The 27,942-nt window shown below is 41.2% G+C and overlaps 2 protein-coding genes across 4 annotated transcripts in view; one reads left to right on the top strand and one right to left on the bottom strand.

The window, feature by feature from the left end:
* MRPL22 (mitochondrial ribosomal protein L22) overlaps positions 1–25,087 on the bottom strand; it is a 48,532-nt gene extending 23,445 nt beyond the window's left edge. For both annotated transcript variants that reach the window (XM_060198035.1, XM_060198036.1), the window contains exons 1-3: positions 24,993–25,087; positions 24,850–24,892; positions 1,015–1,150 (exon numbers count right to left, since the gene is read on the bottom strand). In XM_060198035.1, the coding sequence (XP_060054018.1) occupies positions 1,015–1,150; positions 24,850–24,892; positions 24,993–25,020 (207 nt within the window). In that variant the 5' untranslated portion in view covers positions 25,021–25,087. The remainder of the gene's footprint in view (positions 1–1,014; positions 1,151–24,849; positions 24,893–24,992) is intronic.
* A 1,707-nt stretch (positions 25,088–26,794) lies between these two features.
* Positions 26,795–27,942, top strand: part of GEMIN5 (gem nuclear organelle associated protein 5) — a 47,633-nt gene continuing 46,485 nt past the window's right edge. For both annotated transcript variants that reach the window (XM_060198037.1, XM_007534384.3), the window contains exon 1: positions 26,795–27,465. In XM_060198037.1, the coding sequence (XP_060054020.1) occupies positions 27,300–27,465 (166 nt within the window). In that variant the 5' untranslated portion in view covers positions 26,795–27,299. The remainder of the gene's footprint in view (positions 27,466–27,942) is intronic.

Here is a 27,942-nt window from a genome sequence, read left to right as displayed (position 1 = left end):
GGTGACACAGTGGGCAGGCCACTAAATTTGGAAATATGAGGTCTCCAGTTTGATCTACAGCATCTTATGTGTCAGAGCAATGCTTTTGATTCTCTCTATCCTGTATTAATAAATTTAAACATTTTGGCTGGATGGATAGTGGTGCACCTGGTAGAACGCACATGTTACCATGCTCAAGGACCAGGGTTCAAGAATCCAGGCCACACCTGCAGAGAGAAAGTTTCAATGTGGTGAAGCAGTGCTACAGATGTCTTTCTCTCTCCCTCTCTCAATATCTCTCTGTCCTATCAAATAAATAAATTTTTTTTGCCTCGAGGGTTATTGAGGGGGCTTAGTGCCTGCACTAGAATCCACTGCTCCTAGAGGCCATTTTTCCATTTTGTTGCCCTTGTTATTATTGCTGTTCTCGTTGGATAGGAACAGAGAGAAATCGAGAGAGGAGGGGAAGACAAGAGAGGAGAGAAAGATGGACACCTACAGACCTGCTTCACCGCCTGTGAAGCGACCCCCCCACTGCAGGTGGGGAGCTGGGGGCTCAAACCTAGATCCTAACACTGGTCCTTGTACTTCGCGCCATGTGCACTTAACCTGCTGCGCTACTGCCCAGCCCCATCAAATAAATAATTTTTAGGGAGTCAGGTGGTAGTGCAGCGGGTTAAGCACAGGTGGTGCAAAGTGCAAGGACCAGCATAAAGATCCTATTTCGAGCCCCGGCTCCCCACCTGCAGGGGAGTCGCTTCACAAGAGGTAAAGCAGGTCTGCAGGTGTCTATCTTCCTCTCTCCCTCTGTCTTCCCCTCCTCTTTCCATTTCTCTCTGTCCTATCCAACAATGAGGACATCAATAACAACAATAATAACTACTACAACAATGAAAAACAAGGGCAATAAAAAGGAAAATAAAAAAAGTTTTTAAAAATTAAAAAAATTAATTAATTGATTTAATTTAATTTAATTTTTTAAAAGATGGTTCCCATTCTAAAGAGAGAAAACAAGTAGTACTGATACAAACTCACCGCTGGTCTCCGGGGTTCTCCAGGCAGCTGTGGAGGATAAACAATTTTATTTTTCTTCTCCCATCTTCTAGAAATGTCAAGAGGAGCACTTGTGTGGATATGTGACTGTGTTAAAACACTATGTGATGAAAGGAACCTGTAAAACAGACATTTCTTTTTTTTAATATTATTTTAATATTTTTATTTATTCCCTTTTGTTGCCCTTGTTTTATTGTTGTAGTTGTTGTTGGATAGGACAGAGAGAAATGGAGAGAGGAGGGGAAGACAGAGAGGAGGAAAGATACCTGCAGACCTGCTTCATCACCTGTAAAGCAACTCCCCTGCAGATGGAGAGCCGGGAATCGAACTGGGATCCTTACAGATCCTTGCACTTTGCGCCACCTGCGCTTAACCCACTGTGCTACAGCCCGACTCCCAACAACAGACATTTCAAATAGAGCTTTATATCTTCTGAATGATATCAGATCAGTTCCATCCTGCCAATATACGCGGATATCTTCGCCCACCCTGTCCAACGCTTGACGTCTCGTCACCCAATCTGGTCCCCTATGCCTACACTGAACTTCTCTGTTCCAGACTCTTGGAAACAGAGTTGGCAGTCAGCTGAGGTAAAGAACAAACACCTCATCACAGACCCCTGCAAGCGTCAACCCGGCTTTGACCTAGTGATTGGGCCCTCCTCAATCACTATCGAACAGGCCATGGCCGGTGCACTGCTATGTTCCATCACTGGGGAACCAGAGACGACCCGAACTGCCCCTGCGGCTACAGACAGACTATGACCCACATAGTCAATGACTGCCACCTCTCCAGATTCAAAGGAGGTCTCGAAACTTTACATCAGGCTCAACCTGACGCTATTGACTGGCTACCGAAGAAGGGCAAACGCTAGAAGAAGAAGAAGTTCCATCTTGATGGAAACTATTCAAGAATTAATTATAAGTGGAAACATTCTAGACTAATTCACACTAGATTACTTTTATGTAAATTACCAGTCAGTTTACTGAAGGCTAAGAAGAGTGAAAAACTATTAACTGTAAGTCAAATAATAACATATATTAACCAAACATGATGGGTCTTAATTATCAAATAAGTATTGACTCTACCTTAAATCATTCCAGTCTGAAAAACCTATAGAATCACTCAACTTTGTTAAGTAAGCAAGAACAATAGCATCATTTCTGCAATAACCCTAATTAATTCATGGAGATGAGAAATTGTGCCTGTGTGTCAAAAACTCTGCTGTAAACTATTATCCTCCACTCCCAATAAAAAGATTTGGGGAGGGCTAGGGCAGACAGCATAATGGTTACACAGAGATTCTCATGCCTGAGGTTCCAAAGTCCTGGGTTCAGTCCTTTCCATCCTGCACCACCATAAATCGGAGCAGAGCAGTGCCCTGGTAAAGATTTAAAAAAATAAAGAAAAAAAGATTTGGAGGAAGAAATATATTAATGGGTAAAGAAAGCACTGTACATCACCACCTGATGAGGAATCCATCACACATCATAAACTGTCATAATCAAACTGAATTAAAACCTCATTCCAAATGAGGTACTTAATGGCAAAGTATATTTAACCTAACATTCTTATACACTCTCTGCTGGCCAATTATTAGAACAAAACTAAATTAAATACAGAAGTGAAGCTATATTAAAAATTAAATTAATTCAAAACTTGAGGGTTTCATTAGACTGTTCTGTGTGATAAAATCTATTAACCCCAGCCCCCACTTGCAGAGGAAAATCTTTGTGAGTAGTGAAGCAGTGTTGCAGGTGTTTCTCTCTCTCCCTCTCAATTTCTGGTTGTCTCTATCCAATAAATAAATAAAGATAATAAAAATTTAGTGGTCAGAGAGGTTGCACAGTGATAAGGGTTTGGACTCTCAAGCATGAGGTCCTGACTTCAATCCCCAGCAGCACATGTACCAGAGAGTGATGTCTGGTTCTATCTCTCTTTCCTATCATTTCTCATGAATAAGTAAATAAAATCTTTTAAAAATATTTTTTTTTTCAAAAGAAGAAAGTCTATGAAGAGTCAGTAAAGAAAATAATCTCCAGATAAATAAACTGGGTCTCAGAGATCCCCATGGGACTTGTTGGCAAGAGGTCCAGGGTTCTATCACCAGCCACCAATTGCCAGAGCTGAGCACTCTAGTCAAAGAAAAAAGATCAAAGATGAAGTTGGTGGAACAACAGAAGGGAATGAGGCCCATTTTTTTTTTCTGTAAAAGTGTTTCTCAACTAATGCTAAATTCCAACTATGCCTAGAGCTCTAATTTGCTAGTTACCATTCTAAACAAACAAAACTAAGTCAAATTTGTTTTTTTCTCTTTTTTTAAATTTATTTTCCCTTTTGTTGCCCTTGGTTTTTTATTGTTGTTGTAGTTATTAATGTCATCATTGTTAGTGAGGACAGAGAGAAATGGAAAGAGGAGGGGAAGACAGAGGGGGGAGAGAAAGACAGACACCTGAAGACCTGCTTCACCACCTGTGAAGTGACTCCCCTGCAGGTGGGGAGCCAGGGGCTCAAACAGGGATCCTTACAACAGTCCTTGCACTTTGTGCCACGTGCGCTTAACCCACTGCGCTACCACCAAACTCATTCAAATTTGTTTTTTAGAAAAAACACTTAGAGGTATCCAGGATACCTCAAATTATTTCAAATTATCATTTTGAAATTAAATATCACTATCACAGTCTTCCATTTATAAAGACATGCAAGCCCCTGTAGCTTCCTTTTATCTCTGAAAGAGGGAGAAGACAGGTCTGCCCACTCCCCAAACACCTACACACAGATCCCACAGTACAAAGGGCACAGGGCTCACATTCACTCACAGATAGTTAAACTGGGGAGTGGATTTCTTTCTCTCAGTCTGCTGCTGCTCCCAGCTATCTGCACTCAAAAAATATGTTCAAGAACCACTTTTTAAATTGTGCCTAATGTCACTAGCATTGAAGAACAACAGATATAAATCAAATTTCAGGATTATGAATAAATTCAGATAAGATGGAGGACCTGAAACTTTCTAAAGTCATAATTAGAAAGTCAGAAGACTTCTGAGGCATTGTTAAAAGTGCATTTTGAAATTTAATACAAAGCATTCAAAGTCCCAGGTGAAGACAAACTGGCCTCAGGCTCAATTTGAGAATATCATTCTATCATATGCATCAAATATGCATCAAGGTAAAAAAAAATCCTTTGTTCCAAATTTACTTCTGATAACATTAAGCTAATCCCACACTTGAGACTGAATAAAAGAACATCCTCCCTCTTGCCTCAATTAAAACCTAAAATAAAAGGCTGCAGTGATAAGTATATTCTCATAACTCAATGTAAATTTATTTTATGAAATAAAGTCAAGGGCAATCAAACAAGGAAATGAGTTTTGCAAACAACACCAACAACAAAAAAGGTAAAATTCTAGCAACTTTGGAACATGCTAAACTCAGTATCTCAACTTCTGTTCTACCAACACTTTAAGTTAATCACTCCTGGGGGGAGAGGCTGCCTTGCATTTGTGAAGCTTTCCCCCTACAGGTGGGGATGAGGGGTTTGAACCTGGATGCTTGCATGATGTACCGTGTGTGCTTAACCAGGTGTGCCACTGTCTGGCCCTGAAATCAAATATTTCAACAAAAGGTATTCCAACTACTCAGGATTTCCTAAGAACTGAGCCCAGAAGTTAAGTATTCAGCTTCTATACAGTGGATAAAAATCACTGGACTCAGTAGCGTCGTAGTGGGTTAAGCACAGGTGGTGCAAAGCGCAAGGACCGGCATAAAGATCCCAGTTGGAGCCTCTGGCTCCCCACCTGCAGGGGAGTTGCTTCACAAGTGGTGAAGCAGGTCTGCAGGTGTGTCTATCTTTCTCTCCCACCTCTGTCTTCTCCTCTCTCCATTTCTCTCTGACCTATCCAACAACGATGACATCAATAACAACTACAACAATAAAAAAGGGCAACAAAAAAGGGAATAAATAAATATTTTAATAAATAAACAAATAAAAACTAAGTCATTGGACTCTCAAACATGAGGTCCCAGTTTAATCCCTGGCAGTGCATAGACCCCAGTGATACAGTGGTTCTCTCCTCCTCCTTTCCATCCCTCCCACTAATAAAAAATAATACAGATGGGGAGATAGCATTATGGTTATACAAAAATGTTCATGCCTGAGGCTCTGAAGTCCCAGGTTCCATCCCTAGAACCAACTGAAGCCAGAGTTGAGCAGTGCTTTGGTGTCTGCCTGTCTATCCCTACATCCCTCTCTGTATCTCTCTCATTTAAAAATAAATAAATCAAGTGTTCAATCCCACAGTACTGACCCCATTTCAGAAGGCTGACTACAAATCTGGAGGCTTTCAAGACTCCCCTCTCAGGCTCAATGATTAACTAGAACTAGCTCACAAAATTTAAGAAAATACTTTCATTTAACTCAGGAACAGCCAAATAGGCAAGATGCATGGGGTGGTGGTGGCAGAAACCATTCTATGATACAGCAGCTCTCAAAACTCTGTTCTGTAACTTTATCTTCAGCTCCCTCATCCATCCATCTCTTTCTTACAAGGGGTTCATTAAGACAAAAAACTAAAACAAACAAACAAACAAACAAAGAAAAAAACAGTATAACAGTTATGCAAAAGGCTTCCATGCCTCAGATTCTGAGCTTCTAGGTTCAACCCCTAGCAGCACCATAAACCAGAGCTGATCAGTGCCCAGGTGTCGGTGTCTGTGTGTCAGTTTCCCTCTGTACCTTCCATAAATACATATATGACCAAAAACAAACAAACAAACAAAAAAACAAAAAAACAACTTCCCATTACCGGGGAAATTCCAAGAGTTCTATAGGATGTCTGTGGGCAGAGATCAAATATTTCTTATTATACTACAAGTAAGAATATAATTATACTATTCTTAGTGACAGGGACACAAAATCAATTTGTAGTCCTCAAGCAATTTAAAAATTAGCTGACAAACAAAAACAACTTTTGTCCTCTCCTCTCCTCTCCTCTCCCAGATCAACTAGGAATACCAAAGGAGACCACCCGGACCAAAACAAGACAGGACTACAATGAACACAGGAACCCAGTAAATCACCCGTGAGTACAAACACGTGTGGCTGGTGACAGAGAGGAGAGAGGGGCCTAAGGAGAGATTAAGTGGCTGCTAACAGTTCAACAATTTATCAGCGGAGACACCACCTCCAGTCTGCTCCACAACAAGGGGACAGCTGAAGGGAGGAAAGGACTCCCCAGAGACTCACTAAGTGCAACTCTGAGTCTCCATTGCTACTACCCTCAGAATCTGGAGCAGCAACAGGGAGGGACACCAGGGGACAGAGATCTAACCAGGAAACTCAGGAGAAGACCTATACCTCGGTGGCATAGCTGAAGGGCTGTGAAAGTCTCTTTGCATAACCACTGGATTATCTCTGCCACACCCTGCTTTATCTCTTGGTCAGGAGTCAGTGATTAAGCTAAGAAGCCTATTGATAGTTTAAAAGCCCTCAGGCTACCATAGCCTACAGGGAAGAAAAAAAAGAGGCTTTTACACCACTGAGCTCCAACTCAGGGATTAAAAAAACTGTTAACATATATAAAATGGTTAAAACAACAAGAAAAAATATTGGAAAATCGAACCAGGACAAGAGTCCAGCTAAAAGTCCTCCAGAGGGTGAAGCACAAAACAACGAGTTCAACATCCAAACATTAGCTAAGGAAATAATAACAGGAGTGAGTAAAGAATTTGAAAAAATTGTAATCAGAAATGCAGGAACAACAAATGAGAATATGGAAGAAAATTCTAATTATCCAATGGTTATTAGAGAGCTGAAAGCTGAAATCGCTGAGCTAAGAAGGCAACTAGCTGAACAAGCTAAAACAGTATCAGAGCAGGGCAACAAAATAGATGAACTCCAGAAAGTAGTAGAGGGCAGAGAGAATAGAATCTATGAGGCTGAAAACAGAATTAGCAAGATTGAGGATGAATTAGAGACAACTAAAAAAGAAGTAAGAGATCTCAAAAAGAGATTAAGAGATGCTGAAAACAACAGAGTCCTATGGGATGACTTCAAAAGAAACAATATACGCATTATTGGCTTACCAGAGGAAGAAAGAGAAGGAGAGGAAGAAAGCACTCTCCAGGGCATAATAGCTGAAAATTTCTCTAGTCTAGACAACACCAAAGACATAAAGATTCAAGAAGCCCAGAGGGTCCCAAACAGAATTAACCCAGACCTAAAGACACCAAGACATGTCATTCTTAGATTGGAAAGGAATAAGGATAAAGAAAGGATCCTCAAGGCTGCAAGAGAAAAACAGAGTCACCTACAAAGGAAAACCCATAAGATTAGCAGCAGACTTCTCCATACAAACACTACAGGCCAGAAGAGAATGGCAAGATATCTATTGAGTGATCAATGAGAAAGGCTTTCAGCCAAGAATACTATATCCTGCTAGATTGTCATTCAGACTAGATGGAAGCATCAAAACCTTCTCAGACAAGCAACAGTTGAAGGAAACAACCATCACCAAGCCTTCCCTAAAAGAAGTTCTGAAAGGTCTCCTATAAACAACCAGACCACCACAAATAGGACATATATTAAAACTCTACAAGAATGGCGTTAAAATATCTTCAATCTTTGATATCAATAAATGTCAATGGCCTGAATTCACCTATTAAAAGACACAGAGTAGGAAGATGGATCAGAAAACACAACCCAACAATATGTTGTCTACAGGAAACTCACTTAACGCAACAAGACAAACACAGACTTAAAGTAAAAGGATGGAAAACTATCATACAAGCCAATGGCCCACAAAAAAGGGCAGGAACAGCTATTCTCATATCTGACATGATAGACTTTAAAATAGATAAGATTTAAGATAGGAATGGACACTACTTAATGCTCAGAGGATCAGTCAATCAAGAGGACTTAACAATTATTAATATCTATGCACCCAATGAGAAGCCATCTAAATACATCAAACTTCTACTGAAGGAGCTACAGCAATATATTAACAGTAACACAATCATAGTAGGGGACTTCAACACCCCACTATCTCAACTTGACAGATCATCCAGGAAAAAAATCAGTAAAGACATAAGGGAGCTAAATGAAGAGATAGATAAACTAGAACTATTGGACATTTTCAGAGTCATTCATCCCAAGAAACTGGAATACACATTTTACTCAAATCCACATGGATCATTCTCAAGGATAGACCATATGTTAGTCACAAAGACAGCATCAGCCTATTCAAGAGCACTGAAATCATCTCAAGCATCTTCTCAGACCACAGTGGAATTAAACTAACACTTAACAATCAACAAAAGATTAGTAACAGTCCCAAATGTGGAAGCTCAACAGTACACTTCTTAACAACTTCTGGGTCAAAGAGGAAATCAAGGAAGAAATCAAAATGTTTCGAGAGTTCAATGAAAATGAAGACACAAGCTATCAAAATATTTGGGACACAGCTAAAGCAGTCCTAAGAGGGAAGTTCATAGCTATACAAGCACACATTAGGAAACAAGAAAAGGCACAAATAAACAGCCTGATTGCACATCTTAAAGACCTAGAAGAAGAACAACAAAGGAATCCTAAAGCAACCAGAAGGACAGAAATCACTAAAGTTAGGGCAGAAATAAATAACATTGAGAATAGGAAAACCATACAAAAGATCAATGAAAGTAAATGTTGGTTCTTCGAAAGAGTAAACAAAATCGACAAACCTTTAGCCAGACTCACAAAACAAAAAAGGGAGAAGACCCAAATAAATCGGATAATAAATGAAAGAGGAGATATCACAACAGACACTGCAGAAATTCAACATATCATGCGAGGCTTCTATGAACAACTATATGCCACCAAGCTAGAGAACCTGGAAGAAATAAATGATTTCCTAGATACCTACCAACTTCCAAAACTAAGTAAATAGGAAGTAGATAACATGAACAGGCCCATCACAGCTAATGAAATTGAAACAGTTATCAAAAATCTTCCCCAAAATAAAAGTCCTGGACCAGATGGTTTTACAAATGAATTCTACAAAACTTTCAAAGAAGAACTAATACCTCTACTTTTAAAAGTCTTCCAGAAGATTGAAGACACTGGAATACTCCCTGCCAGCTTCTATGAAGCCAACATCACCCTGATACCAAAAGCAGACAGGGACACAACCAAAAAAGAAAACTACAGACCAATATCTCTGATGAACATAGATGCGAAAATATTGAACAAAATTCTAGCCAACCGGATACAGCAGTATATCAAAAAGATTGTTCATCATGACCAAGTGGGGTTTATCCCAGGCATGCAAGGTTGGTTTAATATACGTAAATCAATCAATGTGATCCACCACATCAACAAAAGCAAGACCAAAAACCACATGGTCATATCAATAGATGCAGAGAAAGCCTTTGACAAAATACAACATCCCTTTATCATCAAAACACTACAAAAAATGGGAATAGGTGGAAAATTCCTGAAGATAGTGGAGTCTATATATAGCAAACCTACAGCCAACATCATACTCAATGGTGAAAAACTGGAAGCATTTCCCCTCAGATCAGGTACTAGACAGGGCTGCCCACTATCACCATTACTATTCAACATTGTGAATAGTAATGAAGTTCTTGCCATAGCAATCAGGCAGGAGCAAGGAATTAAAGGGATACAGATTGGAAGAGAAGAAGTCAAACTCTCCTTATTTGCAGATGACATGATAGTATACATGGAAAAACCTAAGGAATCCAGCAAGAAGCTTCTGGAAATCATCAGGCAATACAGTAATGTGTCAGGCTATAAAATTAACATTCAAAAGTCAGTGGCATTCCTCTATGCAAACACTAAGTTAGAAGAAATTGAAATCCAGAAATCAGTTCCTTTTTCTATAACAACAAAAACAATAAAATATCTAGGAATAAACCTAACCAAAGAAGTGAAAGACTTATATACTGAAAATTATGAGTCACTACTCAAAGAAATTGAAAAAGATACAAAGAAGTGGAAAGATATTCCATGTTCATGGGTTGGAAGAATTAACATCAACAAAATGAATATATTACCCAGAGCCATATACAAATTTAATGCTATCCCCATCAAGATCCCAAACACATTTTTTAGGAGAATAGAAAAAATGCTACAAATGTTTATCTGGAACCAGAAAAGACCTAGAATTGCCAAAACAATCTTGAGAAAAAAGAACAGAACCGGAGGCATCACACTCCCAGATCTCAAACTGTATTATAGGGCCATTGTCATCAAACTGCTTGGTACTGGAACATGAACAGACACACTGACCAGTGGAATAGAATTGAGAGCCCAGAAATGAGGCCCCACACCTATGGACATCTAATCTTTGACAAAGGGGCCCAGACTATTCAATGGGGAAAGCAGAGTCTCTCAAACAAATGGTGTTGGAAACAATGGGTTGAAACATGCAGAAGAATGAAACTGAATCACTGTATTTCACCAAATACAAAAGTAAATTCCAAGTGGATCAAGGACTTGGATGTTAGACCACAAACTATCAGATACTTAGAGGAAAATATTGGCATAACTCTTTTCCACATAAATTTTAAAGACATTTTCAATGAAACGAATCCAATTACAAAGAAGACTAAGGCAAGTATAAACCTATGGGACTACATCAAATTAAAAAGCTTCTTCACAGCAAAAGAAACCACTACCCAAACCAAGAGACCCCTCACAGAATGGGAGAAGATCTTTACATGCCATACATCAGATAAGAGTTTAATAACCAACATATATAAAGAGCTTGCCAGACTCAACAACAAGACAACAAATAACCCCATCCAAAAATGGAGGGAGGACTTGGACAGAATATTCACCACAGAAGAGATCCAAAAGGCTGAGAAACACATGAAAAAATGCTCCAAGTCTCTGATTGTCAGAGAAATGCAAATCAAGACAACAATGAGATATCACTTCACTCCTGTGAGAATGTCATACATCAGAAAAGGTAACAGCAGCAAATGCTGGAGAGGGTGTGGGGTCAAAGGAACCCTCCTGCACTGCTGGTGGGAATGTCAATTGGTACAGCCTCTGTGGAGAACAGTCTGGAGAACTCTCAGAAGGCTAGAAATGGACCTACCCTATGACCCTGCAATTCCCCTCCTGGGGATATATCCTAAGGAACCCAACACATCCATCCAAAAAGATCTGTGTACCCATATGTTCTTGGCAGCACAATTTGTAATAGCCAAAACCTGGAAGCAACCCAGGTGTCCAACAACAGATGAGTGGCTGAGAAAGTTGTGGTCTATATACACAATGGAATACTACTCAGCTGTAAAAACTGGTGACTTCACCATTTTCAGCCGATCTTGGATGGACCTTGAAAAAATCATGTTGAGTGAAATAAGTCAGAAACAGAAGGATGAAAATGGGATGATCTCACTCTCAGGCCGAAGTTGAAAAACAAGACCAGAAAAGAAAACACAAGTCGAACCTGAAATGGAATTGGAGTATTACACCAAAGTAAAAGACTCTGGGGTGGGTGGGTGGGTGGGGAGAATACAGGTCCATGAAAAATGATGAATGAAATAGTGGGGGTTGTACTGTTAAATGGGAATCTGGGGAATGTTATGCATGTTCAAACTATTGTATTTACTGTTGAATGTAAAGCATTAATTCCCCAATAAAGAAATAAATTATTTTAAAAAAAAGAAAGAAACAAGGAAAGCAAGGGTAAACACAGGAAAAAAAAAACTTAACTTTTTTTGTAAATGTGTAACAGACATTAAAATGTATGAAACAAAACTGAATCACAAAAGCCCTCCAATCTAAAGATCGAAGCAAAAATAAAAGTGTGATTTCAGGGCATCTTTCTGAAGAAGAAAAACTGCTTCTTTCTGAAAAGAAAGAAAGAAAGAAAGAAAGAAAGAAAGAAAGAAAGAAAGGAAAAAAGAAAGAGAAAAAAAAGGATGACCTAGTGTGGGAGAGGTTGAATTGTTATGTGGAAAACAGAAATGTTATGCATGTACAAACTACTGTGTTTCACTATCAACTATAAACCATTAGTCCCCCAACAAAGAAATAATAATAAAAAAGTTACAAAAGGGGAGTCGGGCGGTGGCTCAGCGGGTTAAGCGCACATGGCACAAAATGCAAGGACCTGCATAAGGATCCCAGTTTGAGTCCCCGGGTCCCCACCTTCAGGGGAGTCAATTCACAAGTGGTGAAGCAGGTCTGCAGATATCTGTCTTTCTCCCCCTCTCTGTCTTCCCCTCCTCTCTCCATTTCTCTCTCTCCTATCCAACAATGGCATCAATAACAAAAAATAAATAAATAAATAACCACAACAATGTTAAACAACTAGGGCAACAAAAGGGAAAATAAATAAATGTATAAAAAAAGTTACCAAAGAAAATGTAGAGTGGAGTAGATAGCATGATGGTTATACAAAGAGACTCTCATGCCTGCGATGCTAAATTTCCAGGTTTAATTTCCCAGAACATCATCAACCAAAGTTGAGCAGTGTTCTGGTTAAGAAAAGAAAAAGAAGAGAGTCAGGCAGTAGCGCAGGGGGTTAAGTCCACATGGCGCAAAGCACAAGGATCTGAGTAAGGATCCCGGTTTGAGCCCTCCGGCTCCCCACCTGCAGGGGAGTTGCTTCACAGGCGGTGAAGTAGGTCTTCAGATGTCTTTCTCTCCCCATCTTCCCTTCCTCTCTTCATTTCTCTTTGTCCTATCCAACAATGACATCAATAACAACAATAATAACTACAACAATAAAAACATCAAGAAGGGCAACAAAAGGGAATAAATATTTAAAAAAAAAGATTCAAGAAGCCCAGAGGGTCCCAAACAGAATTAACCCAGACCTAAAGACACCAAGACATGTCATACTTAGATTGGAAAGGAATAAGGATAAAGAAAGGATCCTCAAGGCTGCAAGAGAAAAACAAAGAGTCACCTACAAAGGAAAACCCATAAGATTAGCAGCAGACTTCTCCATACAAACACTACAGGCCAGAAAAAAAGAAGAAAAAGTACAAAGAAAAATAAAAAGAAAAAGAAAGAAAAATGTATTAAAGTAGAATAGTGGCTCCAAAGATATCTTCATATATTTATGACCAAAATCTGTGAATAAGATAAATTCTGGACAAAAAAATATCACTATATTAGGGGTCTTGAGAAGAAGAATTTATTATCTTATAATATTATATTCAATCCCAAATCCCATTTATCTTCTGTTTCAGTTTTTTAGTTTGTTTGTTTGGTTTGGTTTAGTTTGGTTTGTTGTTTGTTTGGTTTGGGTTGGGTTTTGGTAGAGCCAGCGCCTCACACATGGACAATTTCACCACTCCTGGACAGTGAATGTTGTTTTCCTTGTTGCTTTATTGTACTTATTATTGTTGTTGTTACTGATGTTGTGAGAATGGGACAGAGAGAAATGGAGAAAGGAGGGGATACAGAAAGAGGGAGAGAAAGACACCTGCAGACCTGCTTCACTGCCTGTGAAGCGACTCCCCTGCAGGTGGGGAGCTGAAGGTTCGAACCGGGATCCTTAAGCTGGTCCTTTTGCTTTGCGCCACCTGCGCTTAACCCACTACCACCTGACTCCCAGTGGATCTGAATTTTTCATTCAGAAACAGAAACATGCTTTGATAGAGTGAGAGAGCCACCACTACATCACAGCTCCTCTGGTTTACACTCCCATGTGGTGCCAGGGCTCAAACCTAATGAGTGAGCTTTCTCTCTTGCCCCAATTCTACATAAATTTTTCAGATGTATGTATGTATTTATGTATTTGAGATTGAAACAGAGGGGCTGGGGAAGACAGCATAATGGCTATGCATAAGTTTTTCATGCCTGAGGCTCTGAGATCCCAGCATCACTATAAGCCAGAGCTGAGCAATGAGTGCTCTGTTCTCTCTTCTTCTCCCTCACCCCCTCACTCTCTCTGTATCTCTCTCACTAAAATAAATACATTCTAAAAAGAAAGAAAGGGGCTGGGCAGTAGCACACTGGGTTAAGCGCAGGCAGTGCAAAGCTACTACCCTCAGAATCTGAAGCAGTGGCAGGGAGGGACACCAGGGGACAGAGATCTAACCGGGAAACTCAGGAGAAGACCTATACCTCGGTAGCATAGCTGAGGGGCTGTGAAAGAGGAAAATATTGGCAGAACTCTTTTCTGCATAAATTTTAAAGACATTTTCAATGAAATGAATCCAATTACAAAGAAGACTAAGGCGGGAGGCGGAGCTACGAGCAGCAGATCGCTTTCTCTCCTCTCCTCTCCTCTCCCGGATCAACTAGGAATACCAAAGGAGACCACCCGGACTGAAACAACACAGGACTAGAATGACCACAGAAACCAAGTAAATCACGGGTGAGTACAAACACGCGTGGCTGGTGACAGAGAGAAGAGAGGGGCCTAAGGAGAGATTAAGTGACTGCTAACAGTTCGACAGTTTGTCAGTGGAGACACCACCTCCAGTCTGCTCCACCAACAAGGGGACAGCTGAAGGGAGGAAAGGACTCCCCAGAGACTCACCAAGTACAACTCTGAGTCTCCATTGCTACTACCCTCAGAATCTGGAGCAGCAACAGGGAGGGACACCAGGGGACAGAGATCTAACCAGGAAACTCAGGAGAAGACCTATACCTCGGTGGCATAGCTGAAGGGCTGTGAAAGTCTCTTTGCATAACCACTGGATTATCTCTGCCACACCCTACTTTATCTCTTGGTCAGGAGTCATTGATTAAGCCAAGAAGCCTATTGATAGTTTAAAAGCCCTCAGGCTACCATAGCCTACAGGGGGAAAAAAAAAAGGCTTTTACACCACTGAACTCCAACTCAGGGGTTGAAAAAATTGTTAACTTATATAAAATGGTTAAAACAACAAGAAAAAATAATGGAGACTCGAGCCAGGACAAGAGTCCAGCTAAAAGTCCTCCAGAGGGCGAAGCACAAAACAACGAGTTCAACATCCAAACATTAGCTAAGGAAATAATAACAGGAGTGAGTAAAGAATTTGAAAAAATTGTAATCAGAAATGCAGGAACAACAAATGAGAATATGGAAGAAAATTCTAATTATCTCATGGTTATTAGAGAGCTGAAAGCTGAAATTGCTGAGCTAAGAAGGCAACTAGCTGAACAAGCTAAAACAGTATCAGAGCAGGGCAACAAAATAGATGAACTCCAGAAAGCAGTAGAGGGCAGAGAGAATAGAATAAATGAGGCTGAAGACAGAATTAGCAAGATTGAGGATGAATTAGAGACAACTAAAAAAGAAGTAAGAGATCTCAAAAAGAGATTAAGAGATGCTGAAAACAACAACAGAGTCCTATGGGATGACTTCAAAAGAAACAATATACGCATTATTGGCTTACCAGAGGAAGAAAGAGAAGGGGAGGAAGAAAGCGTTCTCCAGGCAATAATATCTGAAAATTTCTCTAGTCTAGACAACACCAAAGACATAAAGATTCAAGAAGCCCAGAGGGTCCCAAACAGAATTAACCCAGACCTAAAGACACCAAGACATGTCATACTTAGATTGGAAAGGAATAAGGATAAAGAAAGGATCCTCAAGGCTGCAAGAGAAAAACAAAGAGTCACCTAAAAAGGAAAACCCATAAGATTAGCAGCAGACTTCTCCATACAAACACTACAGGCCAGAAGAGAATGGCAAGATATCTATTGAGTGATCAATGAGAAAGGCTTTCAGCCAAGAATACTATATCCTGCTAGATTGTCATTCAGACTAGATGGAAGCATCAAAACCTTCTCAGACAGGCAACAGTTGAAGGAAGCAACCATCACCAAGCCTGCCTTGAAAGAAGTTCTGAAAGGTTTCCTATAAACAACCAGACCACCACAAATAGAACATATATCAAAACACTCTAAAACTCTAAAAGAATGGCGTTAAAATATCTTCAATCTTTGACATCAATAAATGTGAATGGCCTGAATTCACCTATTAAAAGACACAGAGTAGGAAGATGGATCAGAAAACACAACCCAACAATATGTTGTCTACAGGAAACTCACCTAACGCAACAAGACAAACACAGACTTAAAGTGAAAGGATGGAAAACTATCATTCAAGCCAATGGCCCACAAAAAAGGGCAGGAACAGCTATTCTCATATCTGACATGATAGACTTTAAAATAGATAAGATTTAAAAAGATAGGAATGGACACTACTTAATGATCAGAGGATCAGTCAATCAAGAGGACTTAACAATTATTAATATCTATGCACCCAATGAGAAGCCATCTAAATACATCAAACTTCTACTGAAAGAGCTACAGCAATATATTAACAGTAACACAATCATAGTAGGGGACTTCAACACCCCACTATCTCAACTTGACAGATCATCCAGGAAAAAAATCAGTAAAGACATAAGGGAGCTAAATGAAGAGATAGATAAACTAGAACTATTGGACATTTTCAGAGTCATTCATCCCAAGAAACTGGAATACACATTTTACTCAAATCCACATGGATCATTCTCAAGGATAGACCATATGTTAGGCCACAAAGACAGCATCAGCCTATTCAAGAGCACTGAAATCATCCCAAGCATCTTCTCAGACCACAGTGGAATTAAACTAACACTTAACAATCAACAAAAGATTAGTAACAGTGCCAAAATGTGGAAGCTCAACAGTACACTTCTTAACAACTTCTGGGTCAAAGAGGAAATCAAGGAAGAAATCAAAATGTTTCGAGAGTTCAATGAAAATGAAGACACAAGCTATCAAAATATTTGGGACACAGCTAAAGCAGTCCTAAGAGGGAAGTTCATAGCTATACAAGCACACATTAGGAAACAAGAAAAGGCACAAATAAACAGCCTGATTGCACATCTTAAAGACCTAGAAGAAGAACAACAAAGGAACCCTAAAGCAACCAGAAGGACAGAAATTACTAAAGTTAGGGCAGAAATAAATAACATTGAGAATAGGAAAACCATACAAAAGATCAATGAAAGTAAATGTTGGTTCTTCGAAAGAGTAAACAAAATCGACAAACCTTTAGCCAGACTCACAAAACAAAAAAGGGAGAAGACCCAAATAAATCGGATAGTAAATGAAAGAGGAGATATCACAACAGACACTGCAGAAATTCAACATATCATGCGAGGCTTCTATGAACAACTATATGCCACCAAGTTAGAGAACCTGGAAGAAATGAATGATTTCCTAGATAACCTACCAACTTCCAAAACTAAGTAAAGAGGAAGTGGATAACATGAACAGGCCCATCACAGCTAATGAAATTGAAACAGTTATCAAAAATCTTCCCAAAAATAAAAGTCCTGGACCAGATGGTTTTACAAATGAATTCTACAAAACTTTCAAAGAAGAACAAATACCTCTACTTTTAAAAGTCTTCCAGAAGATTGAAGACACTGGAATACTCCCTGCCAGCTTCTATGAAGCCAACATCACCCTGATACCAAAAGCAGACAGGGACACAACCAAAAAAGAAAACTACAGACCAATATCTCTGATGAACATAGATGCGAAAATATTGAACAAAATTCTAGCCAACCGGATACAGTAGTATATCAAAAAGATTGTTCATCATGACCAAGTGGGGTTTATCCCAGGCATGCAAGGTTGGTTTAATATACGTAAATCAATCAATGTGATCCACCACATCAACAGAAGCAAGACCAAAAACCACATGGTCATATCAATAGATGCAGAGAAAGCCTTTGACAAAATACAACATCCCTTTATGATCAAAACACTACAAAAAAATAGGAATAGATGGAAAATTCCTGAAGATAGTGGAGTCTATATATAGCAAACCTACAGCCAACATCATACTCAATGGTGAAAAACTGGAAGCATTTCCCCTCAGATCAGGTACTAGACAGGGCTGCCCACTATCACCATTACTATTCAACATAGTGTTGGAAGTTCTTGCCATAGCAATCAGGCAGGAGCAAGGAATTAAAGGAATACAGATTGGAAGAGAAGAAGTCAAACTCTCCTTATTTGCAGATGACATGATAGTATACATGGAAAAACTTAAGGAATCCAGCAAGAAGCTTTTGGAAATCATCAGGCAATACAGTAATGTGTCAGGCTATAAAATTAACATTCAAAAGTCAGTGGCATTCCTCTATGCAAACACTAAATTAGAAGAAATTGAAATCCAGAAATCAGTTCCTTTTTCTATAGCAACAAAAACAATAAAATATCTAGGAATAAACCTAACCAAAGAAGTGAAAGACTTGTATACTGAAAATTATGAGTCACTACTCAAAGAAATTGAAAAAGACACAAAGAAGTGGAAAGATATTCCACGCTCATGGGTTGGAAGAATTAACATCATCAAAATGAATATATTACCCAGAGCCATATACAAATTTAATGCTATCCCCATCAAGATCCCAAGCACATTTTTTAGGAGAATAGAACAAATGCTACACATGTTTATCTGGAACCAGAAAAGACCTAGAATTGCCAAAACAATCTTGAGAAAAAAGAACAGAACCGGAGGCATCACACTGCAAGATCTCAAACTATATTATAGGCCATTGTCATCAAAACTGCTTGGTACTGGAACATGAACAGACACACTGACCAGTGGAATAGAATTGAGAGCCCAGAAATGAGGCCCCACACCTATGGACATCTAATCTTTGACAAAGGGGCCCAGACTATTACATGGGGAAAGCAGAGTCTCTTCAACAAATGGTGTTGTAAACAATGGGTTGAAACATGCAGAAGAATGAAGCTGAATCACTGTATTTCACCAAATACAAAAGTAAATTCCAAGTGGATCAAGGACTTGGATGTTAGACCAGAAACTATCAGATACTTAGAGGAAAATATTGGAAGAACTTTTTTCCGCATAAATTTTAAAGACATTTTCAATGAAACGAATCCAATTACAAGGAAGACTAAGGCAAGTATAAACCTATGGGACTACATCAAATTAAAAAGCTTCTTCACAGCAAAAGAAACCACTACCCAAATCAAGAGACCCCTCACAGAATGGGAGAAGATCTTTACATGCCATACATCAGATAAGAGTTTAATAACCAACATATATAAAGAGCTTGCCAGACTCAACAACAAGACAACAAATAACCCCATCCAAAAATGGGGGAGGAATTGGACAGAATATTCACCACAGAAGAGATCCAAAAGGCTGAGAAACACATGAAAAAATGCTCCAAGTCTCTGATTGTCAGAGAAATGCAAATCAAGACAACAATGAGATATCACTTCACTCCTCTGAGAATGTCACACATCAGAAAAGATAACAGCAGCAAATGCTGGAGAGGGTGTGGGGTCAAAGGAACCCTCCTGCACTGCTGGTGGGAATGTCAATTGGTCCAACCTCTGTGGAGAACAGTCTGGAGAACTCTCAGAAGGCTAGAAATGGACCTACCCTATGACCCTGCAATTCCCCTCCTGGGGATATATCCTAAGGAACCCAACACATCCATCCAAAAAGATCTGTGTACCCATATGTTCTTGGCAGCACAATTTGTAATAGCCAAAACCTGGAAGCAACCCAGGTGTCCAACAACAGATGAGTGGCTGAGCAAGTTGTGGTCTATATACACAATGGAATACTACTCAGCTGTAAAAAATGGTGACTTCACCATTTTCAGCCGATCTTGGATGGACCTTGAAAAAATCATGTTGAGTGAAATAAGTCAGAAACAGAAGGATGTATATGGGATGATCTCACTCTCAGGCCGAAGTTGAAAAACAAGATTAGAAAAGAAAACACAAGTAGAACCAGAAATGGAATTTGCGTATTGCACCAAAGTAAAAGACTCTGGGTTGGGTGGGTGGGTGGGGAGAATACAGGTCCACGAAAGATGATGAATGACATAGTGGGGATTGTATTGTTAAATGGGAATCTGGGGAATGTTATGCATGTACAAACTATTGTATTTACTGTTGAATATAAAATATTAATTCCCCAGTAAAGAAATAAATTATAAAAAAATAATAAAAAAATACTTATTTATTCTTTTTCTTTTGCTCTCCCTCGTGCTCCCCACCCTATTTATTCCTTTTTTTTTCTTTTTTTATTTATTTTTATTGCGATCCTATTTATTCCTTTTTGTTGCCCTTGTTGTTTTTTTTTTTTTTCCTCCAGGGTTATTGCTGGGCTCGGTGCCTGCACCATGAATCCACTGCTCCTGGAGGCCATTTTTTCCCCCTTTTGTTGCCCTTGTTGTAGCCTCATTGTGGTTATTATTATTACCATTGTTGATGTTGTTCGTTGTTGGATAGGACAGAGAGAAATGGAGAGAGGAGGGGAAGACAGAGAGGGGGAGAGAAAGGTAGATACCTGTAGACCTGCTTCACAGTTTGCGAAGTGACACCCCTGCAGGTGGGGAACTGGAGGCTTGAACCAGGATCCTTATGCTGGTCCTTGCACTTTGCGCCACCTGAGCTTAACCCACTGTACTTACTGCCTGACTCCTGAGTACAACTTCTATTATAGCTGGAGAGACAAGACACACACACTAGACTCACATGCCTGAGGTCCCAGAGGTTCCAGATTCAATCCGCAGAACCACTGTAAGTCAGAACTGAGCAATACTCTGGTCTCTTATAAAAATGAATAAATACATCTTTTTAAAAAATAGTGCTATATGGTGCCGGGTGGTATCTCACCAGGTTAGGTTAAGCACATATAGTGCAAAGCTCAATGATTCCAGTTCGAGGCCCCAGCACCCCACCTGCAGGGGGGGTCACTTCGCAACCGGTGAAGCAGGTCTGTAGGTGTCTATCTGTCTCTCCACGTCTTCCCCTCCTCTCTCCATTTCTTTCTGTCCTATCCAACAATACTACCACCAACAATAATAACAGCAACAACAACAAAATGGAAAAAAGATGGCCACCAGGAGCAGGGCATTCGTAGTGCAGGCACCGAGCCCCAGTGATAACCCTAGAGGCAAAATAATAATATAGGCAAGAAGTGTCTGCACAACACACAGAGAAAGTCAGAAATACTCAGAAAAAGAAAGTAAACTCAGGGCTGGGGGGGCCAGGGAAGACAGTATGCAAAAGGCTCTCATGTCTGAGGCTCTGCAATCCAGGGTACAGTGCCCAGCACCACTATATGCCAGAGCTGAACAGTGCTCTGGTTTTAGGAAAAATAAAAAATACAAAATCAGGCCTGGGGAGATAACATAATTGTTATTTAAAAAAAAAAAAAAAACCTTTGATGCCTGAGGCATCCCCAGCACCACCATAAACCAGAGCTGAGCCATATTCTGGTATTGGGGGGGGGGGGGGGAAGGAGTCAGGCAGTAGCAGCAGGTTAAGCATACGCAGTGCAAAGCAAAAGGGCCAGCGTAAGGATTCCACTTCAAGCCCCCAGCTCCCCACCTGCAGGGGAGTCACTTCACAGGTGGTGAAGCAGGTCTGCAGGTGTCTAGCTTTCTCTCCACCTCTCTATCTTCCCCTCCTCTCTCCACTTCTCTCTGTCCTATCTAACAAAGACAACATCAATAACAACAATAATAACTATGACAACGATGAAAGACATGGGCAACAAAAGGGAAAAAAAAAAAAAAAGGTAAATCCACATAGCTGGGATGGAGTAACAGAGGTAGTCAAAGAAAACAAACTGGGGTCGAGCAATAGCGCAGTAGATTAAGCGCACATACTGCAAAACTCAAGAAACCAGCATAAGGATCTCAGGCAACCCACCTGCAAGGGGGGGGTCGCTTCACAAGTGGTGAAGCAGGTCTGCAGGTGTCTATCTTTCTTTCCCCCTCCTCTCTCCATTTCTCTCTGTCCTATCCAACAACAATGACATCAATAACAACTGCTGGGCTAGCTTCGTGGGCGTGAGAGAGACCGCCAAGGACTCATGGCTGAGTGGGACGCAGTTCAGTCTTTATTGAGGAGGAATGCAATGTGATCTAGCTATCTCTAATCACAATCCTGTCATATATATATATATATCTCCTGAGGCGGAAGTGTCAGGTCAGAAGAGGATGTATGTAGGATAGGGGGTGGGGAGAAGGAAAAAGCGCACGATCCAGTGGGGATTAAACCAATGAAAACAATGATTTATGTAAATAGACCACAGCGTAAGTAATACAAGCGAACCTAATGTGATGATCAAAACAGAAGGCCTTATAAGCAGAATTTAGAAGCATACCAATAAACAACAATAATAATAATAACCACAATGCTTAAAAAAAAAAAAAGGGTAACAAAAGGGGAAAAATTAGCCTTCAGGAGCAGTGGATTTGTGGTGCAGGCACCAAGCCCCAGCAATAACCCTGGAGGCAAAAAAAGAAAGCAAACCCGACAATTTTTTTTTTTTAACCAGAGCACTGGTCAGCTGTGACTTATGGTGTTGAGGGGGATTGAACCTAAGGCTTCAGAGCATCAGGCATGAGAGTCTCTTTGTATAACCATTATTCTATCTACCCCCACCCAAATACAGACAATCTTAAGGGACAGTGCCTCCTATGTACTTATTTAGCCTACCGCTTCCTTATAACTTTTAACTCAACAACTTAAGACATGGCCAAATACAGTAAGATATTATATTATAATAACTTATAATAATAAAAAATAGGAATGGCAGCTCGGACTTAAGGTGGTATGATTTTTATTATCTCATTTAATTTTCACTAAACAAAAAAGGTCTTTTGAGAGGGCTGGGTGGTGATGCACCAGTTGGGCACACACATGTCCAAGGACCCAGGTTCAAGGTCCAGGTCCCCACTTGCAAGGGGGAAATTTCAGAAGTGGTAAAGTAGTGTTACATGTGTCTCTGTCTCCTCCCTCCCCATTCCATCTCAGTTTTGCTGTTTCTAGCCAATAAATAAATAAATATTTTTAAAATAATCTATTAAGTAAAATAGTAATGCTATTCTCAAACTATATAATTGAAGTTTAGAAATCTTAATACTTTCAAAAATCACACAGTTTAGTTCACTTTATCTGTCCCCAAAATCTTGGAAATAGACCAAAATAATCAATAATCGCTAATAAATGCACTAATCAGAAAAATGTACAGACAGCCTGGGATGTTATTCTCAAGCATAAAGTCCTGAATTCAAACCTAGAGTGATGCTCTGCTTTCCTCTTCTCCTTTCTCTCTCATAAATAAATAACTAGGGAGTTGGGCGATAGTGCAGTGGGTTAAGCGCACGTGGCGCAAAGTGCAAGGACTGGCATAAGGATCCTGGTTCGAGCCCCCAGCTCCCCACCTGCAGGTCAGTCACTTCATAAGTGGTGAGACAGGTCTGCAGGTGTCTTTCTCTCCCCCTCTCTGTCTTCCCCTCCTCTCTCCATTTCTCTCTGTCCTATCCAACGACATCAATAACAACAATAATAACTACAACAATAAAACATCAAGGGCAACAACATGGAAAATAAATATTAAACAAAAACTTTTTTAAATTAAAAAAAAGAAATAAAAAGAAAGAAAGCGGAGTGTAGATAGCATAATGGTTATTTAAACAGACTCTCATGCCTGAGGCTCCAAAGTTCCAGGTTCAATCCCCCACACCACTATAAGCCAGAGCTGAACAGTGCTCTGGTTTAAAAGAAAGAAAAGAAAAAAGGAAGGAAGGAAGGAAGGAAGGAAGGAAGGAAGGAAGGAAGGAAGGAAGGAAGGAAGGAAGAGAGAGGAGGTTGGAAGGAAAGGAAGGAGGGAGGGATAAGAAAGAGGGCAGGCAGAGAAGATAGCATAATAGTTACGCAAAAGACTCTCATGACTGAAGTTCCCCTCAGATTCAATTCCCTGGATCGCCTTACCAAAGCTGAACAGTTCTGGCTTTTCTGTGTGTATCTTTCTCCATATATCTCTCATTTAAGTAAAAATTGAAATTTTTTATTTAGGGTCCGGTGGTACACCTGGTTGGGCACAGGTTATAGTGCACAAGGACCCAGGTTCAAGCCTCTATCCCTCACCTGCAGGGGCAAAGTTTTGCGAGTGGTGAAGCAGTGCTGCAGGTGTCTCTGTCTCTCTCCCTCTCTACCTTGCCCTTCCCTCTCGATTTCTGGCTATCTCTATACAATAAATATAATTTAAAATATATATATTTTAAGAATGTACCGATTGTCAATCTCCAAAAATCAAAAACTACTGTTCAAGAGGGACAGAAAACATAAGAGGAAAAGTTTTCTGGTAGTGCAAACTCAATTACATTCCTTAATTTCAGAGTGCTGAATGCTCAGAGAATGCTCTAGAGAGAACAGTACGAAGGTCCAAAACTTACCATACTGGGATCTTAGGCAAGTCGTTTTACTATGGGGAGCTTCCATTTCTTTGTCTGAAAAATGGCTATAGGACCAGATAGATAGATAGCTCAGCCTGTTAAGAGCGCAGGACATGCACACCTCAGAACCAAGAGGACACAAGATTGACCCCCAGCACCACCTTCTGCCAGAGCTGAGTAGTGTTCTGCCTTGTCTTTCTCTCATAATAAACAAATATTTCTTTGATGGACATAGCAGATGCTAGACGGTACTACTGCATATAAACTTTACCAGAATGCCACGCACGAGATAAACCTCGTCGGACTACAATACAGTCCTACTCATGCAAACAAGTAAATAGACAGCCAGAAATAAGTACAAAAGACGTGTCAACATGGCTGAGTGTGGATAACCATGTTCAGAAAGACCAGAGGTACAGAAAAGACATTTACAATATCCTTTCGGTTAACATGTAGTCCCTTCGGGTTCACGCAGTACGAAATAAAGGGGTGACAAAACCAAGAAGCTGGCTGTTGGCCTCCCCTGCCGTAGCCTAAAGCAGAGTCTGGCACATTGGAGCCACTTGACTGACAGGCCAGTAATGAGGTCTCGGCCCGTCTACAGCTCCTAAGAACTCACCCTAAGGCCAGCTTCTCCCTCAGGCTCTGCATCCATAACGCACCTGTAAGGCAAATAAAATTTTTAAAAATGCTTAAAGGCCGTGATTTTGTACTCACACCTGCATTTCCCCTTCCGCCCCTTAAGCAGTAAGTACCCCTTACCCAAGCGGTCTAGCACGGCCACCGCCATCTTTCCCCGCCCTCTACGGAAGCCTGAGAGCTCAGAGTCTAGCGCCAAAGACGCACACGCGGCTTTCCAGTGCCTATCGCGAGACTTGGTCTCGCGAACTCCAAGAGTTGTCATGGAGACTCAGTCTCACTGAGCATTCTGGCCTTCCTGGGCTAGGGATGAATGACTCAATAAAGGCTGAAAATTAGTGGATATCCAGACATATGTTGGATCCAGAAAAATTGAAAAGGCTCACCTCATGACATATCTGTCTCTTTCTGCCACTGCCAAGGCTTCACTCTGCCCAAGTTTTTTCTCTGTGGCTGGGGTACAACTGGTGGAGCACTGGACTTTCATACCTGAGGTTCGAGGTTTGATCCCTGGAACCACATGTACTATGGTGGTGCTTTGGCTTCTCTCTCCTCTCTGCTTCATATGAGAAATTCTCTCCTATGTAATGAATAAATTTGGTTTTTTTGTTTGTTTTTCAATCTTTTTGGATGGATATGTGTTTTTTTTTAAGATTTTATTTATTTATTAAAGAGAAACAGGAGAGTGAAAGAACCAGGCATCACCCTGGTACATGTGCTGCCGGGGATTAAACTCAGGACCTCATGCTTGAAAGTCCGATGCTTTTTTAGCCATTGCGCCACCTCCCAGACCACGAATAAATTTGTTTTAAGGTCATTTGAAGAATGAACAGATCAAATACATACGGAAATGCCTTGGGCAGGGGTAGATAGCATAATGGTTATGCAAAGAGACTCTCATGCCACAGGCTCCAGAACCCCCAGGTTCAGTCCTCTGAACCACCAGAGTTAAGCTCTGGTAAAAAAAAAAGAAAAAGAATAAAAAAATAAGGAAAATGCCTTAATGCCTGCTTGACCTCCAGAAGATGTGTCAATATGCTTAGGGCACTTGCTAGCATATTTGGTTGCCCAAGGCAACCAAACAATATTTGCTCATGGTTTTCCTTCTCAAGCAAGGGCAGTTAAGATAGGTTGTCTCGGGAGTCGGGCTGTAGTGCAGCGGGTTAAGCGCAGGTGGCGCAAAGCACAAGGACCGGCATAAGGATCCCGGTTCGAACCCCGGCTCCCCACCTGCAGGGGAGTCGCTTCACAGGCGGTGAAGCAGGTCTGCAGGTGTCTATCTTTCTCTCCTCCTCTCTGTCTTCCCTCCTCTCTCCATTTCTCTCTGTCCCATCCAAAAACGACGACAACAATAATAACTACAACAATAAAACAACAAGGGCAACAAAAGGGAATAAATAAATAAAATAAATATTTAAAAAAAAAAGATAGGTTGTCTCCCACACAATTGGTAAATTGTCAGTGTAGACTTGATTCTTAAATGTCTGTATCCCTATCTGATGCAGGTTTCCATGTTCTCTATACCAACATAGGTCTGTCAGGTCTCCTTTACAGGATTTTCTCTGCCTGATGCCCTGTAGGTAGGTGAATGCAGTGGTAGGAGAGTATGCAAGCAAAGCCGACTTTCAGCATGTTGATCAAAAGGAAATCGCATTCTTTTCCTTACAGCATTTCATTAAGCTTCCTTCAGGGTGGACACGCCACCTAACAAGCCAAGTTACTCCTCCATCCTGCTCCTTTGAGTGCCAGAATATTCATCCAGCTGCAGAAACTTCCATTTTTTTTTAAAGATTTTATTTATTTACTTATGAGAAAGATAGGAGGAAAGAGAAAGAACCAGACATCACTCTGGCACATGTGCTGCCAGGGATCGAACTCAGGACCTCAAGCTTTAGAGTCCAAAGTTTTATCACTGTGCCACCTTCTGGACCACGCCTCTTTTTTTTTTTACAACTGTTACGTTTATTTTTTTGTTAGTGGGTTACCCCAGTTATGTGTGTGTGAGGGAAAGGATATAGTTTAAAGCACCTCCAGATCTACCAAAGTGCCCTGACATCTATGAACAGTGTGCCCATGCCTGGCACATAGCATCAGCACCTGGCGAGATGGGAAGAGACTGGGCACAGAATTCAAGCCCGACGTAGGATACAAGTGGCTCATAATTAAGGTGTACCAGACAGTGTAGCTTCAAAGAAACAAGACCGCGAGGGAAGGCAACTACACTTCCTTAACCACAATTAAGTACCTTGGAGCAGAAAGCCTGGCCTCAGGCAGGTAGGGCGGCGCTGGAGCGCTTAGCGCTTGGCGCAGCCTGGGCCTCAGCGCCTGCCGTAGGGGTGAGGGGGCGTGGCGAGACGTAGCCCCGCCCCCGGCCCAGCGTGGGGCTGCGAGGTTCGCGCCGCCACTGCTCTGTCCTCCCGGCCGGCGATCATGGGACAAGAGCCGCGCACGCTGCCGCCCTCCCCGAACTGGTACTGTGCCCGCTGCAGCGACGCCGTGCCTGGGGGTCTCTTCGGCTTCGCGGCGCGTACCTCCGTCTTCCTGGTTCGCGTAGGTCCCGGAGCGGGCGCGAGCCCTGGGACTCCCCAGTTTCGAGGTAATTCTCCGCCCGTGGGCTCCGGCCTCCCGCTCTGCCTGCGCCCCCGGGGCGCCCCGGGGCAGCGGAGACCTGAGTGGGAGGAGCTGCCTGCGCCGTGGCGAGCAGGGCGCCTCCGGCTTCACGTGGCGCCAACCCGCGCGGATAGGGTCCCGGCTTCCCCGGGAGCGTCACACCCAGGCCACCGAGGGTGTGGAGACTGCAGGCCCGGAACGAGTAGACGGTCCCCGTTTCTGTGTATGAATGAGTCAGCCAAGTGCTTTTGATTTTGCCCTGGAAGGTGGGCTGCGGGGCATCTGTTCTATTCAGCACGTTCTGGCCAGATATGAGTAGGAACCAGGAACCACTCTTACAGCCTCCGTCTGAGCTGCACCTAAGCATATGAACTGGGCATATATCCGACTAGGAGTTAAGGACATAAAATGACTTGTCCCAAAGGCACGTGGCAGAACCAAGGTCGACCCTGAGGTTTCCGGT

The sequence above is a fragment of the Erinaceus europaeus genome, chromosome 9, assembly GCF_950295315.1.
Source record: "Erinaceus europaeus chromosome 9, mEriEur2.1, whole genome shotgun sequence".
NCBI lineage: Eukaryota > Metazoa > Chordata > Mammalia > Eulipotyphla > Erinaceidae > Erinaceus > Erinaceus europaeus.
The sequence above is the reverse complement of the archived record's forward strand: the minus strand, read 5'-3'. Positions and strand labels throughout refer to the sequence as shown.